General features: G+C 43.4%; 1 protein-coding gene across 1 annotated transcript in view; it reads left to right on the top strand.

Moving 5' to 3' along the window:
• C8B (complement C8 beta chain) overlaps window positions 1-14310 on the top strand; it is a 40241-nt gene extending 25931 nt beyond the window's left edge. Inside the window, exons 8-12 of the mRNA XM_081867204.1 lie at window positions 2805-2933; window positions 5415-5578; window positions 7222-7375; window positions 8874-8942; window positions 13229-14310. Coding sequence (XP_081723330.1) covers window positions 2805-2933; window positions 5415-5578; window positions 7222-7375; window positions 8874-8942; window positions 13229-13374 — 662 coding nt within the window. The 3' untranslated portion in view covers window positions 13375-14310. The remainder of the gene's footprint in view (window positions 1-2804; window positions 2934-5414; window positions 5579-7221; window positions 7376-8873; window positions 8943-13228) is intronic.
• The last annotated feature ends 5398 nt before the right edge of the window (window positions 14311-19708 follow it).

The raw sequence follows: 19708 nt of genomic DNA, 5'->3' as shown, positions 1-19708 counted from the left end.
ACTAATTGGTCTATAATTAGATGGATCAGAGGGGTTGCCCTTTTTAAATATAGGAACAATTATAGCCAGTCCCCATTCTTTAGGGATTTCGGTTGTCTTATCTATATATGAGAATAGATTTGCAAGAACCGGGGCCCACCAGTTTATTTGCGCTTTCAGAAGTTCAGCAACAATGAAATCTAATAATCTTCTAATTCTGCCAGGCTGTTCTGTTGTTTTAGCTTCAGGTTTTAATACTGACTCCGTTTTTGTTTTGTTTTTGTGTGTGATTGTTGATTTTGCTGCTTTTATTATTTTAGATCAATGCAAACCACTTGAAGGTGTGGAATTTTATTTTTTTTAAATCCCAGCATTTATAACAATGAAGTAATAAGTAATAAGTGGAAATTTAGTATGGGATAATTATTGTCACGTAGGTTGATATCATGCAGAAATATCTGCAATGTTTCGTGTTTCCTTTGTTGCTTCTGTATGATGACTATGGCCTATAAGCATCACAGAAATGATGGTCATTTAAGCTACAATCCAGTACCAGCGAGGAAGCCGCATTTAACTTTGTGGGACATACTTTGTGCACACAGGGGTGTATAAGGTTGCACTGTTAAAGTATTTTTTCAACCACTTGAAAATAGCTCGGAAACACTTTCCAAGAACAATAAAGTGGCTAAATCCATTGATAAAATCTGAAGCTAACCCCCTCTCAATCTTGTAGGTTCTCTAAGGTTTCTAGTTGTGCCACTCCTCTCCATTTCTGTAAGCATACAGATCGTAGGACTCTGAGGAGCGGTAAATAATTTACTGGGACGACTCTCCTATCTGACATTGCTCTTACTGCTTGATGGATGGTGCTTTCACAAGGGCTAGTGTTTGTTGTGTAGAACAAAGAGAACTTGGGGCTGTTAATCAATAGCTTCAGTCTCTTGTTTACCCATTGGCAACGAGAGCTTGACAAACTGTCTGTAGAAGGTCTTACTGGATTCCTCTCTATGACATGCAGTGACTCGGATCCAGAGAAGTCCATGCACACAAACAAAGCACTTCTGTGCAACCAACATTTCTCTAGTGGCTGATGCTCTGGAAGTCCTGCAGCATTTTCCAGGGAGTTTCCAGGGGATGTGGGGGCTCAGGAGATGGGAAGCTGTAAAATTCCTGGTCATGAAGATTCAGTGCTTCCAATCTCATGCAATCTGTTTTCTCATTTATTGGATAGCAAGAGGATAGGACAGGTATGGGGAACTACTAGCCCTTAGGCCATATCTGGGCCATGACACATCTAGCCTGTGGCCTCTCCACCTCAGCCCTCACACCCCTGTATAGAAATCAGACTTCCAGGGGAAGCTCCCATGGGAGCCTATGAGAGCTTCCCCCACCCCACCCCCCAATCTAAGCATGATTGCTTTGTGAAGGGTGCTATTTTCATTGGAAACACAGCTGTGGAGGGAGAGAATAGAATAGAATAGAATAGAATAGAATAGAATAGAATAGAATAGAATAGAATAGAATAGATTGCACTACTATTGTTAGTGAAGAATTTATCCTTCATTGTGTGTATGTTTAGATAATAGATATAGATATAGATATAGATATAGATATAGATATAGATATAGATATAGATATTGATATAGATATTGATATAGATAGATATTGATATTGATATATAGATAGTAGCCCAAGTCTTCCTCTAAGGGCCAAGGTAGATGTGATATTTATTGCATACTTTGGCATTGTGCAGCTGTTTTTGTTTGTTTGTTTAACAAATAGTTGAGGAGCTTTAACTCATCATTGTTCACCTCATACACAAGCCCCTATTTGCAAGGGGGAGAAAGCTCCCGTTGGTGCTAATGACAGCTTTCCTCCCACTGGAAATAGCAGGAACAGAGGGTTGATTCCATCAAGACCATGGTAGGGCAATGGGTTAAACTCCCCCTCCTTCCAAATAGACAGGAAGGCACCTGTTTTTATATGGGGTATTCTCCTTATATGGGGTATCCTTCTGGGGTATTCTCTAGCTGTTTTCTGCTTAAAGGTAAAGGTAAAGGTAAAGGTACCCCTGACCGTTGTGGACAGCTCTGGGGTTGCGGCGCTCATCTCGCTTTATTGCCCAAGGGAGCCAGCATACAGCTTCCGGGTCATGTGGCCAGGATAACTAAGCCGCTTCTGGTGAACCCAGAGCAGTGCACGGAAACCCTGTTTACCTTCCTGCCGGAGCAGTACCTATTTATCTACTTGCACTGCGTGCTTTCGAACTGCTAGGTTGGCAGGAGCAGGGACCAAGCAATGGGAGCTCACCCCGTTGTGGGGATTTGAACTGCCAACCTTCTGATTGGCAAGTCCTAGGCTCTGTAGTTTAACCCACAGCGCCACCTGCGTCCCCCTGTTTTCTGCTTACCCAACGCCAATTGGGAGGGGCCTTGGCTTAGTGGTGGAAAACATCTGCTTTGCATACAGAGGGTCTCAGGTTCGATCCCCAGCATCTCTAGGTAGGGCTGGGATTGTTACCTACCTGAAATGCTGGAGAGTCATAGTAGACAATGCAGAGGTAGATAGAACAAAGGTCTCACTCAGTATAAGGCAGCTTCTTTTGTTCCTATGATCCCATTTTCTGTCTCTGTTGCAATTCCCAGCAACATGGATCCAGAGGGTCAGGAGACACTCGGAGCAGCTGGGGTTGGGTGCATTATTCCTGATAGTGGAAGTGTCATACACTCACACAGATTTCGGATCCAGACCTGTTTCTTTTAATAAATATTGTGTTCTCTCTCTCTCTCTCTCTCTCTCTCTCTCTCTCTCTCTCTCTCCTTAAGGCTACTCTTTAAGTGATGTCCGGTCTTGTACAAATCACGGAGTCAAAGTTGGTGCAAATATTTATGGTGTTTATCTATCAGCTGGAATATCAATTGCAGGTTGTGATGACATTTTAAAAGAAATTGGAGGTAAGTGAACCACGGTCAAGGAATGTGAATAATCCACACACTAATTTAGAAATTTCAGGGGGGCCGCTAAGGGTGCATTGGAAGATGGCCGACAATACCATCTCTTCGGCTCACACGAGGTAATTAAGAGGCTGATATGGGAGTATGCTGCCTCCCTTGTTGCCCCAAGAGAATGGGGAACACTGCCTTGCCTGCTGTGCCCATAAATCACCCCCGGATTCGAAAGAAGGGGTGAGGGCTCTAGGCACAAAGCCCTTGTGTGGTGTCTGGCTCTCCTGGACGCTGTCTCTGATCGCGCACCAGCTGCTGCAGCTCGAAATAAACAATTAGAGGAAAAATTTGGAGGAAGCTAACGTACATGCTTCGAGAGAGGCAGGAGGTTTTATCTGCTAATAATTATGCCACTGAAAGGAAGAAGATTGAGACAGAAGATTACATCAAAGCACTACAGACATGCTGGTATGTGGAAGGCAACGGAACGGAAAGGGGGGGGAAATGACTTTTTATTTTTTGTTTCATGTGATTACCTAATAACCCCCTCCCTTAGAAGATCCGTCACAATAACTACTTGACAAATGGGGTTAAAAACTAGCAGTGTGGGGAAAAAATAATATGAACTCAAAGGTTTTATTCTGTGAAGGACTTGGAAAAACAAAGGCTCTCTTTGTGACGCAGTAAGAATTGAGATTTGATACAGAAGGACAGACATCTGTTGCAGTTTGGTCTCAGGGAGGGCGAGCCGAAGATTTGTTATCTGGATGGTACTGTGAACTGGAAGGGGCAGCCCTCCTGGAAAAAACTAATTTACGATGCAACAGGTCTGGAAAGTTAAAGAGCGGGCTTTAGACTGTATTTCATCGGAATGACAAGATGGCAATTGCCCGCTCGAGTGGAAATGTCTGGACTATTGGAGGAGAGTGATTCACGAGAGAGCAATATAGAATCCACACAGAAATAGAAATAATTTTTTTTTTAACCCACTTGCGGAGATAATTCGGAGGTGAATGGAAAGGAAAATGAATAACGACAAGGATTGTGAAGAGGGACTGGAAATATCATTCTAAATATGACAGCAGAAGAAATGTTCGAGGATTGGACTCCTGCCGATCAAGAAGCATGGGTACCCCCCACAAAAAAAATTACAATTGGGAAATAATTGGATTATATGATGTGTATTGTTATAATTTGGATTAATTGGTTTGATATGTTTAATTTGGTAAATGGAAACTTAATAAAAGTTATTTTTTAAAAAAAATAATTTAGAAATTTCATTCATGAACAAAATACTTGTTTCAAAAAGAAAATTTTGTTAAAAGGTGACTGTAATTGTTGATAAAATGTGAGTTTTAAAGGAGACAGTTCTGTAAAAAGCGTGTTTTATTTTGAAATGTACCAGTTCATTGAAAAACAATGGGCTGCTATAATGTTTCAGTGGTTGTTACAAACATAGGAAACAGAAAATAGCAGCCCTTTTGTATATATCCTTCAAAACATACTAAAATAATAACACAAATGAAGAAAGAGAAAAGGAAGGCAGAAAAAGGACCATCAGCAGTTTACAAAAGACACACTAAATAAATCAATTTAAAGTAAGGCATGGCTGATCTTTGATAGTTTTATAAAATAGTAATTCTAAACAGGGCTTAAAGCAGACTTCCCCAACCTGTTGGCCTTCAGGTGTTTTAGACTACAACTTGAATAGCCATGCTGGCTGGGGCAGACTAGTGTTGTGATCCAAAATCTCCTGAAGACAAAATCTCTTGAGGACACCAGAAAGCTAATCTAGAGGATCACAAAGATACTATTTTAAAAATGATTGCCTGAAACAGTGAATAATTCCTTACTCACTTGAGCTCGTTGCTTATATTTACTCTGTTTAACAATATTAAATTTAAGGTGGTACAAGTGGACATTGCAGTGTCCCAAGCTGCTAAATGGCGTGTTCCTCTTCACATTTCTAGACAACCTGGTGCAGGAATCTTGTGCTATTCAGGTCGGAGTTGGGGAAGTTTCAAGAGTGGAGAAGTCTTGATGGGCACTTTTTTTAATTAAAAAAAAATACCTTGCATTATCCTGCTGTGCTATACTACTAACACCTGATCAGGTGTGGATAACCTTTGGCCCTCTAGATGTTGCTAAACTATAATTCTGTCAGCCCCAGAAGGCATGCCCGATTACCAGGGATTCTGGGAGTTGTAGTTCAGCAACATCTGGCGCACCAAAGCTTTATCATCAGGGGATTTTATTGCCAGGGAGTGGAAAGCTTGAAAGGAAAAGAGCATTCCTTTTCCTTTCCTATCCTTCTGAAACATCCTGGGTTCATTATTAGAAGGAAGGATGACATTCCGTTCGCAGCCTTCTATGCAGGATGTCTTTCCACTTGTCTAAATCATTGCTTGATGTTACAGTTATCAGATGATAAATATTCATGTACGGATGCACATGTAATCTGAACTGATGTGTTTAATTGTGCCTCTACAGATAACACAGCAGAAAGGAAAATTGTGGAGGACTTTGTCGCCCTTGTTCGTGGAGGTGCAAGCGAATATATAACAACACTTGCTTACAAAGACCTGCCCACTGCAGAACTGATGCAAGAGTGGGGAGATGCTGTTCAGTACAACCCTGAAATCATCCGGATGAAGGTGATGTAAAGCAATCACAATGCTATACTGACACACTGAAATGTGTTTGGGGATACAAAGCTTGTACAAATTTGCTAAAATTTAAGTATGTGAATTTCAAATTTTCACATTGGAATTGAAACTGTGATGTAATCAAGATGGAAAAATAAATTTGATTATATGATTGAAAGAGAAAAGACATGATCAATTAAATTTCACTTTAGTTTCTAACCAGAAAAATGACTACAAGCGGTCAGTAGAAGATTACTTTACAGTGCCCTGACTTCCCCAAGGAGCTCCCATGTCTCTCCTAAGGGTTGGGTGCTCTCATGGAAGGTGTCCTCGTCCATTTTTTAAAAAAGCATTTTCCACCCAATTCAGGAGTAGAGATTGGAGGATCTGTCAATTTTGGTTCCCTCTTTCTCATTTCCCTGATCATAAATTCAGTTCTCCACATTTTGCAGCAATGTGCAATTATCCTCATGAAAATTCATTAGCATTCTTGTACAAATTTCTCTTAACACAACTTTATACGCAGCTTTAACATTTTTGCAAGCAATTTCCAAAATATATTTTTGTATGTTATTCCCCCCCCCCCCATGTATTCATTTTTATGCACACTTACCCCATATATATGCATTTATACAAACATTGTTTATTTGGAGAACTGCATTGCAAAAATTGGATGTGCGAATTCTGAAGTATGGCTACACTTTTGTTTTGGAAAGTGAAAATTTCATTGATTCAGCTTTAAATGAAAACTGAGTTGAATTTCTGTTCCATCCCTATTCTGGAGTGTTTACTCTGGAGGAGGAAGGGATACAAAAATCACCTTCTACTGGTCTCCTTCCATTGGCACATCTTTGGATTGAAACCTAAGGGTGGGCAAGCTGTAGTTCTTGGGTTGCATGTAGCCCTAAGCCTCATTTCAAAAGACCTTTGTAGGCTAACAATTCAGACCTCTGTTGATAGCAATCTTTTCTCCACTTGCTGAGGAGAAAGGAGAGTTCAGAAAGAGAGTGAAAGCTGGTAACAGATAAAGAGAGAGGAACTGGGGCTGTGCCCACTGGCTGGTTTGTACCTTACCCACAAGCAAGTTGCCCCCCCAATAGATTACCATCACAGGATCATGGACCTTGACCCGAAAAGGTCCCCCAACTCTAGTTTAACAATAGCTATTAAAATCTGATTGCGAGGGGTGGATATCATGGACATAGTGTTCAAGTATTAACTCTGAAGACAGTGACTGTGGAGGGAAGCTGAGCTTGACTCTCTTTCAAAGGTGCCACTGATGCCCACCCACCACTTGGTTTGAGGGGAGAGTAGTGATGGGTGGCACATCTGGGTCAGACCAATGAGGGGCTCTTCTGAGCCCTGGGGTCAGTGCCAGACCTGAGCAAACACTGGTGCTGGGTCTGAGGCCCACAGCCAGCATGGTCAGTGTTAATGGAAGTTATAATCCAAAACTTGAACTTATGTAACTTCAGTGGCCTGAAGTGCCTTTAACCAGCTGTGACAGATACGACAACTATGGCTGTTTCTGGACAAGGAAAGCATGACCACAGTAGTTCAGGCATTGGTGACTTCAAGACTGGATGACTGCAATGCACTCTAAAAACATTTTTAATTTAAAGTATATTACCACTTCTCCCCTCTCAACATAGGTGGAGCCACTGTATGAATTAGCAACTGCCACCACCTTTGCAAATGCAAATACTCTGAAACAAAACTTGAGGCGTGCCCTGGAAGAGTTCCAACAGGAAACGAGTAGCTGTCACTGCAGTCAGTGCCAGGGCAATGGAAATGCTTTTTTGAAAGGTAAGATCTGGCCTCTCCCCTTTCATGCCCGACATCGCTGATCAGGAGAGAGTGTGCTTTTGCCCCAGCTGTCTTCGTTTTCCCATTAAATATCATGAAGGGAATATAATAAGAAGAGATATTCATTTAAATGTCACTATTGTTTCGTGGGCAGTGCAGCGAGATAGCGGACTGTGCTGCTTTGGCAAGTGGAATGTAATCTTAATCATTTACATTTAGGAAGGCTTTTCCAACTCAATTATGCATAAAACACAAAGTTGCAATCTGCTTGAAATCTCTTTCGGAAATAGCTTTGCTAAGCTTAGCAAGCTGACTAGCTCTCTGGCCATTAATTAGTGTTTCTCCCAGCTCTTGGAAGATGAAATGCCATCTGCAACTGCTAAAGACTGTTATCATTATCATCACCAGAGATTCTGCATTGAGCGCTTCCCCCACCCCGCTCACATTTTGGGCTGCTCTTGCTTTGAAGACGACACTGGCTTCACTGCACAGGGGAAAGTAATTTTTGAATTGTAATAAAATGAGTCACTCGGACATATGAAGCTGTCTTCATACTTTGTTAGGGTATCGGTACATCAAGAATGATCGGCGCTGTGAGCAGCTACCCAATAAGTCTCAGTGCAAAGACAGGGAGAGAGTGAACTGTCTGATATCAAGACACACCGTTTGTTCAGCTAGCTCAGTAGGGGCAGCTCTGATTAGCAGTTGCTCTCCAGGGTCTCAGAGGTCTTGCACATCACCTGTTGGAGGAGGAGGAGTTTGGATTTGATATCCCGCTTTATCACTACCCGAAGGAGTCTCAAAGCGACTAGCATTCTCCTTTCCCTTCCTCCCCCACAACAAACACTCTGTGAGGTGAGTGGGGCTGAGAGACTCCAGAGAAGTGTGACTAGCCCAAGGTCACCCAGCAGCTGCATGTGGAGGAGTGGAGATGCAAACCCGGTTCCCCAGATTACGAGACTGCCGCTCTTAACCACTACACCACACTGGCTCTCACACTGGCAAAACACGAGGCTCACCAAGACCCTTGTAGGCAGCTATACATTGGTGGTGGGTTGCATTTGGCTTGGTGCATCACAAGTTCTGCGAGATCAGCAGTTTTCAACCTTTTGGGACCCAGCCCCACCTTTAACTGAAGCATGCAACTAGGGACCCCTTTCTTTCTTTTTTCTTTAGTGTCAGATCAGGCTGCAGTCTAGTAGTGGCTCCTGAACAACCTGTTGAAGACTAGTGTTCATGATAAGCATAGTTTCAACACTACTGAGATAAGGGCGAGGAGCACTCCCATTTACAACCCTCTTGCAGAAGTACAAGGTCAGCTTTTCCTGTGTTGTTACTGCCACCTCTTTAGAAAAGATTGGGAAAGAGCCAACACTGTGCTGATTGCTTCCTACTCTTTCTGCACTACAATTTTTTTTTACCTGCTTCTTGAGGCTTTGTGTCTATATATAAAATGGGTTCAGAAGAATGGGTTGACTCTACCTATTGTGTTTTTCAGGGACTCACTGTGAGTGTATATGCCCCCTGGGACATCGGGGTCTTGCCTGTGAAAACACACTAAGGACAGGTAAGAGATTAAAAGGATTTTTTTTATAAAGAAAAAGAAAAAGAACAAACTATTGGGAGAAAATGACTACAGAATGATGTATTTGTTTTTATTTAGAAGTATTTACATACAGCTTTATATTTAAACTATCCAAAGCTATTTGGATGCTAGCTATCCTTTTCTTACTCATCTAAGAAGGTTTGCCAAAGTAGGTCCCAGCCAACAAAATGGCTGGGGCATGTTCCACAGGGGGGGATGCACTGGGACAACTGATCTCAGTGATCACAGGTAGGAGGAGGAGTTACGCTAAGACCAGACCATGTCATTACAGAGGAGGCAGGTTTAGTCGTTGTCTGAGGACTATCCCTGCCTCTGGGTCTGGTCCTGACCGGATGGATACTAGAATCAGCAAGGGATACCCACATGATCTGAAGGTGCTGCTGTGCAATGCCAGGTCAATGATTCATAAGACCACTGCCATCCATGACTTGATCATGGATGGAGGACTTGACCTGGCATGTGTAACAGAGACTTGGTTGGATGAAGCAGATGGGCCTGTCCTTGCCGCTGCTTGTCCAACAGGTTTCTCTTGCGCACAGCAACCCAGGTCATGTGGGCGGGGAGGGGGGGTTGCAGTGATTTTTAGGAAGTCATTAGTTTGCACCAGGCGTCCTATTGGGAAGACCCAGTTTTCCGAGTGCATATTCTGGAAGTTGGGCAATAGGGGCAGTACAGGATTCCTTTTGCTGTACCGACCTCCCCGCTGCACCAAGGATTCCCTGCCCAAGCTGCTTCAGGTTGTGGCGGATGTTCTCCTGGAGACACCTAGCTTGGTTGTTCTAGGGGATTTTAACATCCATGCCGACATGACCTTACAAGGGGCCGCTCGGGACTTCGTGGAAAGCATGGCCTCCATGGGGCTGTCCCTGAATAAGTCTGGCCCAACCCATAGCCGCGGACATGCCTTGGACCTGGTGTTTACCTCTATGGATGTTGGTGATCTGACACTAAGTAAAAGCGAAACAAAAGAAGTGCCATGGTCAGATCACTTCCTGGTGCAACTGGACTTCTCTGCGACCCATCCCCTCTGCAGGGAGGTGGGACCGATTCGGATGGTCCGCCCCCACCACTTAATGGATCCAAATGGTTTCCAGAGAGTGGTAGGGGATGCTTTATCCCATGTTGATGGCCTTTCAGCCGATTCCCTGGTGGCCTGCTGGAAAGTAGAGTTAACCAGGGCTATTGACTGTTTGGCTCCAAAGCGCCCTCTCCGATTGCATGGAGCCCGGACAGCCCCATGGTTTTCCACGGATCTGAGGGCAATGAAACAATCATTGAGACTGCTAGAACGCCGGTGGCGGATAACTCATTCCGAATCTGACTGGACACAGGTTAGAGCTCAACGTCGAGCCTACCAAGTGGTGATAGCGATGGCGAAGAAGACTTTCTTCGCCGCCTCTATTGCATCTGCAGAAAACAGCAGCAGGAGACTTTTTCAGGTGGTTCACAATTTAGCAGCACCACCTGCGACATCGGGGCCCAGTACAGGCCACATGATCTCCTGCAATGATTTTGCAAAGTTTTTTGCAGATAAAATTGTTCAGATTCGGGAAGAAGTATACTCCACCGTGGGAGTATGTCCAGGGCGGGAGAGTGCTAGAGTCCTGTCTAGTCAAGTTGTGTGGGATCAATTCCAATCTGTTACCTCTGAGGATGTGGACAGGGTGCTTGGACAAGTGAAGCCAACCACCTGTCTCCTGGATCATTGCCCATCCTGGCTTATAAAACCTAGCTGGGAAGGACTGGGTGATGGGCTTCGTGGGGTGGTGAATGCTTCCCTCCGTGAGGGAGCCTTCCCAGACCCGCTGAAAGAGGCGGTTATTAAACTGCTTCTTTAAAAACCATCTTTAGATGTGGCCACGATGGCCAATTATCGCCCAGTCTCAAATCTTCCATTCTTGGGCAAGGTGATTGAGCAAGTGGTTGCTGAACAACTCCAGGCATGCCTGGAAGAAGCGGACCATTTGGATCCCTTCCAGTCGGGATTCAGGCCTCATCATGGGACTGAAACTGCCTTGGTCGCACTGGTTGATGATCTCCGGCGGGCTAGGGACAAAGGTGAGAGCTGTTTCCTAGTTCTGCTGGATCTCTCAGCGGCGTTTGATACCATCGACCATAACATCCTTCTGGACCGTTTTGAGGGGCTGGGAGCTGGGGGCACTGTCATACAGTGGTTCCGCTCCTTCCTCCTGGGCCGTGTTCAGAAAGTGGTGGGGGGGGATGAGTGTTCAGACCCCTGGGCTCTCACTTGTGGGGTGCCTCAGGGTTCTGTCCTCTCCCCCATGCTTTTCAACATTTACATGCAGCCACTGGGAGAGATCATCAGGAGGTTTGGCCTGGGTGTTCATCAGTATGCGGATGATACCCAGCTCTACCTCTCTTTTAAATCAGAACCAGTGAAGGCGGTGAAGGTCCTGTGTGAGTGTCTGGAGGCGGTTGGAGGATGGATGGCGGCTAACAGATTGAGGTTGAATCCTGACAAGACAGAAGTACTGTTTTGGGGGGACAGGAGGCAGGCAGGTGTGGAGGATTCCCTGGTCCTGAATGGGGTAACTGTGCCCCTGAAGGACCAGGTGTGCAGCCTGGAAGTCATTTTGGACTCACAGCTGTTCATGGAGGCACAGGTCAAATCTGTATCCAGGGCAGCTGTTTACCAGCTCCATCTGGTACGTAGGCTGAGACCCTATCTGCCTGCAGACTGTCTCGCCAGAGTGGTGCATGCTCTGGTTATTTCCTGCTTGGACTATTGCAATGCACTCTACGTGGGGCTACCTTTGAAGGTGACTCGGAAACTACAACTAATCCAGAATGCGGCAGCTAGACTGGTGACTGGCAATTGCCGCCAAGACCATATAACACCGGTCTTGAAAGACCTACATTGGCTCCCAGTACGTTTCCGAGCACAATTCAAAGTGTTGGTGCTGACCTTTAAAGCCCTAAACGGCCTCGGTCCAGTATATCTGAAGGAGCATCTCCTCCCCCATCGTTCTGCCCGGACACTGAGGTCCAGCGCCGAGGGCCTTCTGGTGGTTCCCTCACTGCGAGAGGCCAAGTTACAGGGAACCAGGCAAAGGGCCTTCTTGGTAGTGGCGGCCGCCCTGTGGAACGCCCTCCCATCAGATGTCAAAGCGATAAACAACTACCTGACACAAATGGGTGGGGTACAAATAATAAATTATTATTATTTATTTATTTATTTATTTATTTAAAATATAATTCTATAATATGTATATTTTGTGGGTGCAGAGGGGGTGCACCTCTCAGTTCTAATCTCTCTTCTGAAAGCATTGACATGCACTATCCCAGATGTTTTGGACTACAACTCCCATCTGCCCCAGTTAGGATGGCCAATGTTCAAGGATAGTGGGATTTGTAGTCTGCAACCATCTGGTTGCTTTTCCTGTGCTGTACAAATCCTGAGATTGCCTAGAACTGTGTGTTTCTTTGCTTGTTACTAGTCTGGCCCTCTTGCTTTCTCCCTCCCAGCTCAGGGTAACTTCCTACCATAGGAAGGAGACCTTTCAAGGTATAGATCTAGCCAGCTGACTGCCAGTCTGTGCTGTTAAAAACATCCCTCTGCAATGGTCGTCAGGCTGCTACCTGAAAAGAGATCTTTGGAAGTGTGGATTGAGTCAGTTGACAGACAGCTTGATCAGTGCCTTTGAGAACTCTTTGGTACCCCAGTGCTCAGGGCTGGGCAGCCTCCTTCTTGAGGAAAGACACCTTTGAAGAAATGTATCTGCTGCAGACTGGAAGATCTGCACTTTCAGAGCTCCCCCTGCTAATACATCTGTACCTCACATGTAAACCACCTGTACCTCTTGCCTGACTATAAATATTTATGTGACCATTTTAAGGTGTTGGGTGGGTTAAGTTATCTATCATGAGGTTATTTCTTAGCCTCCATGTTCATGCTATGAATTGATCTGGAGAAGGCACCTTCATGAAGTAAGTTCTTAAGTTACTACACCCTGAATAATGTTTCAGGTTTTTAAATGAATCAGTATCATGGTGTGTGATAAAGAAATGTCTTTTAGATTCAGGTGCAGTTATCAATTTCAAATCCGTCTTGCTCACAGCTAAATGTATCACTTTGATGCATGGTCACTCTCACCATATCCAAGATGTTTGCTAGCGCAGAACCTAAATAAGGAGAACTAGCAGAAGAGAGGAAGATTGACACCGGGCCAGCACCAAATCTGTAATACTTTTACAGTAACCCTGATTTTAACCTTTTATTATTCCAGATGTTGCTATAGATGGGAACTGGAGCTGCTGGTCTAGCTGGTCTGCAGGTTCTGGAGGACAACGGACAAGAAGGCGGGAATGTAACAACCCAGCAGTGCAAAATGGTGGCAAGCCATGCATGGGGCCAAACACTGAAACTGCTTAGTGAAATATTTGAGAAGTTACTTGGAAGACCAATAGAAGGGCCCCAAAAGCGTTTTCTATTTTCCACTAGTATTAATTCCAGTTTTTTTACATTGTTATTATTGTTATTTAGGTAGACACTTTAAATGGCTGTGGTCTAATATAGGAACTCCCTTCAGGCATGGAGACTCTGACAAAAGTATTGATATATGTTTTCCTGTTCAGTTCAATGGATAGAGGGAATCACATTGCATGAGCAGTGTTGATGGTCCCCTTGTGCAGGACTTTTCTGTACACTTCTGAATGAATACATATGACCTTTTGAACCAGAATATAAATCATATGGATAATATAATTAATAGATACATGTTCAGAACATGCAGCAAATATATATTTTTAATATCTGTCACTGTGCTTTTTTCATTTTGCATATATACAAAAAGTCATCTGTTACTCTGACATCAAGAAATTCACACCTTTTTCTTTATTTGGCTGAATTTCAGTCGACTATTTCCCATGAATGCCTAAAAATACACTTTTTTCTAATAGTCACTGGAGGGTGCTTCATCCTGCTGAGATAAATGAAAGCTTTAAATCTCAATCACAGCAGCCTCGTCAAATGTGAAACTTGAATCCAATGTGGTGGCGATAGACCCAGTTTCCCATTTATTGCATTGAACGTAAATTGTTTAACCAATTAGATGTTGCCTTAAAGGGAGAAAAGTGAATTGTGAAGTGCTCTCAAATACCCCTGTGACACCCAATAATTTCAAAACTGTGTTATAATGATATGCTTATTCATTGGATGATTTTCCCCTGTAGATTACCCTGTATAAGAAAGACCTTCGCAAGCAACCTGGAACTGAATGTAAAAATGAAATGAAATAAATTAAAATTCATAAAGCTTATGGGCAAAAACACTTGATCCACACAAATAAAGATTAACCATTATGCTGTACAGTGAGAGTCAGCATGTTGCATTAGGAGTGATGCAAAACAGACTAGGCCACCTGCTATGTGCTTTTAATTGTTGGGCAGAAGCAGTGTTGGTACAGGTGATCTTGCAGGTATCAGTGCCACTCACTAAGAGTCCATGACTGCATGGCCCACTGTGGGAGCACTAGGTTGTCTCCACCGATCTATCCACTCTGCCCTGACCACACCACTACTTCGCCCTGCCTTGTAAGCAAGTGGCTGTTGCTGGAAGGCTATTGCTATGGCTCTGCCACTGGTGAGCTGCTCCTGCTCTTCCATAGCTGTTCCCAGGCTCTGGGAAGCCCATTGAGCTCCCCTGTCTCCAGTGACCTTCTGCTGGCAGGCCTTTGACCTCATAAGCTGGCTCATTATGGCCACAGTAAATATGCTGGTTTTTATGCCCTTTGATTGCTGTTTTGTACTTTGCATTTTATTGCTGTTGGAAACCCAACTGGGTGAAAAGGTGAAGTCCAAATCTGAAAACTAAAAGAGCAAATTCTGAGGTGCACCCACAGCCAAAGAAAACTGATTAAGTGCCAGCCATGGTCATATCTGAAGCAAGGCGTCACAATAGACCCTTTTCATGTGAGTGGTGTGCAGAGAAAGAAGCAGAAAAATGATGTCCCTGGAATTTCCAGTGCTGAATTATGATTTGGAGTGTTTTTACACGAGCTCCCCCACCACCTTGGCCCAGTTTCAGAACTGCTCGTCATTTTTCGAGTGAGTAAAGAATGGAAGTTGACTGAGCTGTTTTCTGGACAAGAGTAAATTCTTTTATGTAAATTTCACCATCGTTCCTGAGCATAAATATGAAGCAAAGCTGGCAAGAGGCTGGAAGCTCACTCTGCATCTATCAATTGCACCTGCTGTTTCAAACACACACCACATCATAATGCTGAATGGCTCACTGAGCTAAAATAAATCAGGACTCATGACAGCGTGGCAGTATTGGGGAGCTGGGGGGGGGGCTCAGAGACTTTGCAAAAAAAATCAGTGAGGTGTTCATCTCATTATGAAAATGAAAGGATTGGGAATAATCAAAATATTTTCTTGGGCTTTTTCCCTAAGACCATGATATTCAGCCAATTAATTCTTTAAACAGAGCCTCAATTAATCAGGAAACAGATTTAATTTTATTATTTATTTATTTATTTATTTGATATCCTGCCATTCCTCCCAAAGGAGCCCAGGGCAATAAGCACTTATAAATGTATAGTGCAAGTACTTCTAAAAAGGGTGAAACTCCACATTTATTCATTTTTTCTCCTTTGCAAATACTCTGACCGTGAGTTGCCAGCGTATATTTGCTCTGGATTAGAGTGCACATTCTCTGAGCAAAGGCTTTCAGTATTACAACAAGCAATCCAGGCTACCATGCAGTATATGAATGCCGACAGCAGTTGTTCTTGATGGGGATTAAACCAGACAAGGGTTTTTCGGGGGGGGGGGGGCTCTAGATAACTCACCAGGCCCGGGGGGGGGGAATCAAAATATACACCACACACTTGAATCCAATGCTGGAAATGCCCCTTTGCACATGCACAAGGGTGGGGAAATGTGTCCCTCCAGATGCTGCTGGACTCTAGTTTCCATAACACCCAGCCAGCATGGTCAGAGATACACAAGATACAGCCCAACATCTAGAGCACCAAAGGTTCCCTGTTCTTGTATAAACGCACAATTTCCTCTCAGTAGAGGTTGGCAGGGTGACATTGCTTACCTGGCTTCCCAATGTGGAGCTCACTGCCAGCAGCTAGGAGGAGTGAGGCAGTGGGGAAGTCAGCACAGTGCAAATGCAATGGCAGGAGTGTTGGATTGGCTCTGCTGCTGCTGCACTTGCACCATCCTGACCTTCTTCCTGCCTCAGCTCTCCTCTTCTTTGTGGTTACCAGCAGCTACCTATACATTGGGAAGTGACTAACCTCACCTACTCCTGAAGGAATTCCTTCAGCTATGTGTAGTGTTGAGCAGTACTGCTTCCTCTTCCATTCACTCACAACCCCACAACCTCTGGCCTGCTTTGTGGAAATTTAAATTATGCTTAGCATACGAATATGTGGGTATGTAGTACTTCTTCAAAGAATGTCTGTTAAGAAGGTAATCTCTGAAGATATTATTATGCCCAAGTATTTTTCTCATGTTCAAGGCAAACCTCCGGAGATCAACAGCCAGTTTTTCCAGTGAAGATTCTTCTCATTTTTGTTTTGTTTCGCTTGCGGTAAAAAGTAAATCCTAACCTATATGGTAGCTTTCCAGAACCTGATGCTTTTTGTATGCTGTTAAACTACAATTCCTACGAGACCCCGTAGGGGCAGACTTTGGTAATCATTGGTAAATACGGCTTCTGAAGTGAGCCCAAAAGTTGGCACACACACCCCCAATGGATCTTCTCAATAGATCTTCTTGATTTTGCACCTCCTCAGCTTGGTTCCCTATGCGTGGGAACTGCCTGCAACACCCTAAATCTGAACCTGAGACCCAGCCAGCTTGGTCAGGGATGATGAGTGTTGTAGTGTGGGAGTCACATCTTGAGATTGGTGAGGGCTGATTTCAGAGAACTGAAAAGTCAGGTAGAGGGAGAACACTCTCATACAGACAGAAGACTCCTTTCTCTGCCTCTACCATTTTCAGCAGTTCTCTTATCTAGCTATCTTGACTCTGCACCTTGAAAACCTAAGGTGCACAGCCTTCAGTCATTTACTATACACTGCTTCTTCTTTTTGTTAATAAGCCTGTTTGTTCACATCCACATCTGTGTCCCATACCTTTTAACCCAAGTGCCACCATCACATGAGTCGGACATAGAGAAATCAGGTTTCCCAGAAGATACGCCTTGCAAAATATGTAGGATAACAGCTGCCTCAGATGTGTGTCAGTATGTATATGGGGATAGAATTCCTTCGTTACAAGTGGATGGCAACTGTAGTATTATTATTTTTTAAAGAAAATCTCCTATTATGAGCTTTTAATTTAGGCCAGAAAATGGCTGCGCCTTATCTCATCTGGTATGGCTCACATGCTGGGCCCTTCAGCACAGCTTATATTAGTTTCTTTGACTAGCACTGTAAATGTGTAATTGCTCATAATCTTTTACAGGCCTGGCAGGCAGGTTCTCCTTTCTCTCTCTTTCTCTCCCTCTCTCTCTCCCCGCACTTCAGCTTCATTGCACAAAACTCCTGTTTTTCATTGTTAAGGATTTGTGAGCCTCGGATAAAATGTGTGTGTGTGGCAGGGGGGAATGCCTTGGGCTTGAGGAGATTTCTCTTTGACATTTGAAGAGAGCCTCAAAAGGGGCATTTTGCTGCCATTTGTTAGGTGGCTCGCGGTGTATAGCCTTCCTGTACATTTCCTTGTCTTTTTGCCAGGGCTCAGACATATTAAACTCTTCAGGAAGGAGATAGGAAATAGGGGCTGAATTCTACTGATTGAATTAAACATTCCACCCAGAGTGATCTCTGGTTGTCTTGCAGAACATGTTGCCAGCATACACCTTCTCCATTTTCAATTACTGCTAATTATTTCCTTTAAGTGTCTTTTACTTCTAGTGTCTTTTTAAATACCATCCAATTTGTATACTGGAAGGGTGTGTGCCTGGTGAATCAATCTGTTTTCAGTCTATGTCACTTTTGCACATGTACTTACTATCCTGTTTCTCTGTTAATTAGCATTTAAATATATATATACATATAGACAAAAATATGCATTTCATATCTACTAAAATATGTATCTTTTTAAATAGATTTTCTTCCACAGTTAAACAGATTTTTCTCTCAAAATATGCATTTCCACAATTTCTCTCAAAATACACATTTCTCCAAATACATTTGCTTTGAATATACCTTTTTGAATGCATTTTGGCTTTTTTGTGTGCTGCATCAGAAGTTCAGAAAGAGTGAAAGCTGGTTGACAGCCATGATGGTTACATACTACCTGTTGGGGATCTGAGGTAAGATATCCACGTAGCTGCACCTTAAAGTCCTAAATAGTTTGCTGCTATAGAATATTAGGCTTCAGTAATACAGTTCCAGATGTTGATAAATACACAGGGGAGTCCTGTATACACATGCTGCACATACACATACATACAGGGGATTCTTGTCATACATACAGGGGATTCTTGTCACACTGTCCAGGCTTGCACTCTGGAGAGGTCACTTTGCTGCTTCTAATGCAGCATAAACAACATGGGAGGCTGTAGTTAGCAGTTAGCAGTCTCTGCAGCCACAGCAGGCGCCGTAATTCTCCAGCAATTTTACTGCATTCCTGGAGGCACATTCCATTGTCTCTTGAGACAGAAGGATATCAGTACCAACAAAAACAAAAACAAAAACAAGCCTGCTTGTCTGCTTATTTTTAAACATGATGCTTGCCAGATTGGTGCAGTAGTACCCAAAGTGTTGGTCTTGGAAGTGTGGGAATGATTCAGCCACAAATTATCAAGTAAAGCATTCTCTCTCAGCCTAGCCTACTTAATGGGCTGTTGTGGAAGTAAAATGAAACCACAGTCCTTTGGAACAAATTATAAAGTCTTCCAGATTTTGGGTTGGGGGATGTGATGAGAAGGGGTTGCATTTTTTTATTTTTCAAAGGCTGAAATGTTTTTATGACTACTAGCTTGAAGAACATATAGAGGCTGGGTACAATTTTGTTTGGTGTCTGAGTTTCGCTCATTTAATTCTTTACGGACATCACAGAAGTGTGATGACGCCACTAGGCCCAAACAAGAGACGAGACTATATTTCCCAGGTATCAGCATCATGTGTAGCTTGTGGACATCCCCCTTCTCTGGTTGGGCAGTGCATTCTGGACATTAGCATACAGCAGGTAGCTACGCTGGGTCTCAAATGTAATGGAAGCATAAGCAAAGCTGGGAACCACTGTTTGGAGCCTGGTGTGAGATCAGAACCTTAAAGGATTACTGGAGCTAATATATGTGGTTTCAGATCTTTGTGAAAAATAGAGATTCTTTCCCCCTTTATAAAAATGGCAAAATACTGCACCATCTGTACAAAACCATGAATTATTATCAATTTGAAAGCGTTATACAGCTGGTTTCTCTCTTTCTACAGGAAAATCAAATCTTGGTGTTTAGAACAGCATGGCGTAGCCCTTCGAACAAAAGAAAATTGCTTTCATTTTGACAAGAGCTAAAAAAAATTCCACACACAACGTTAAAAAAGAAGAAGACTTTTTTTCCTATCTAGAAAGGTCACATGAAGCATTGGTCTAATCCTCCAGGGTGTAAAGCAGTCAAGTTAGTGAAGCTACGATAAATTCTAAATGCTCATCGATATACTGTTGGAAAACATGCATCTCAAGACCACGGCTGTTATTAAAAGGCATTTTGTTAAGTAGTGGCTCTATCTCAGCATTCTCTCTTT

The sequence above is a fragment of the Podarcis erhardii genome (assembly GCF_964252035.2).
Source record: "Podarcis erhardii genome assembly, chromosome: 6".
Taxonomy (NCBI): domain Eukaryota; kingdom Metazoa; phylum Chordata; class Lepidosauria; order Squamata; family Lacertidae; genus Podarcis; species Podarcis erhardii.
Note: the sequence above shows the minus strand (reverse complement) of the source record. Positions and strands in the feature narration are given on the sequence as shown.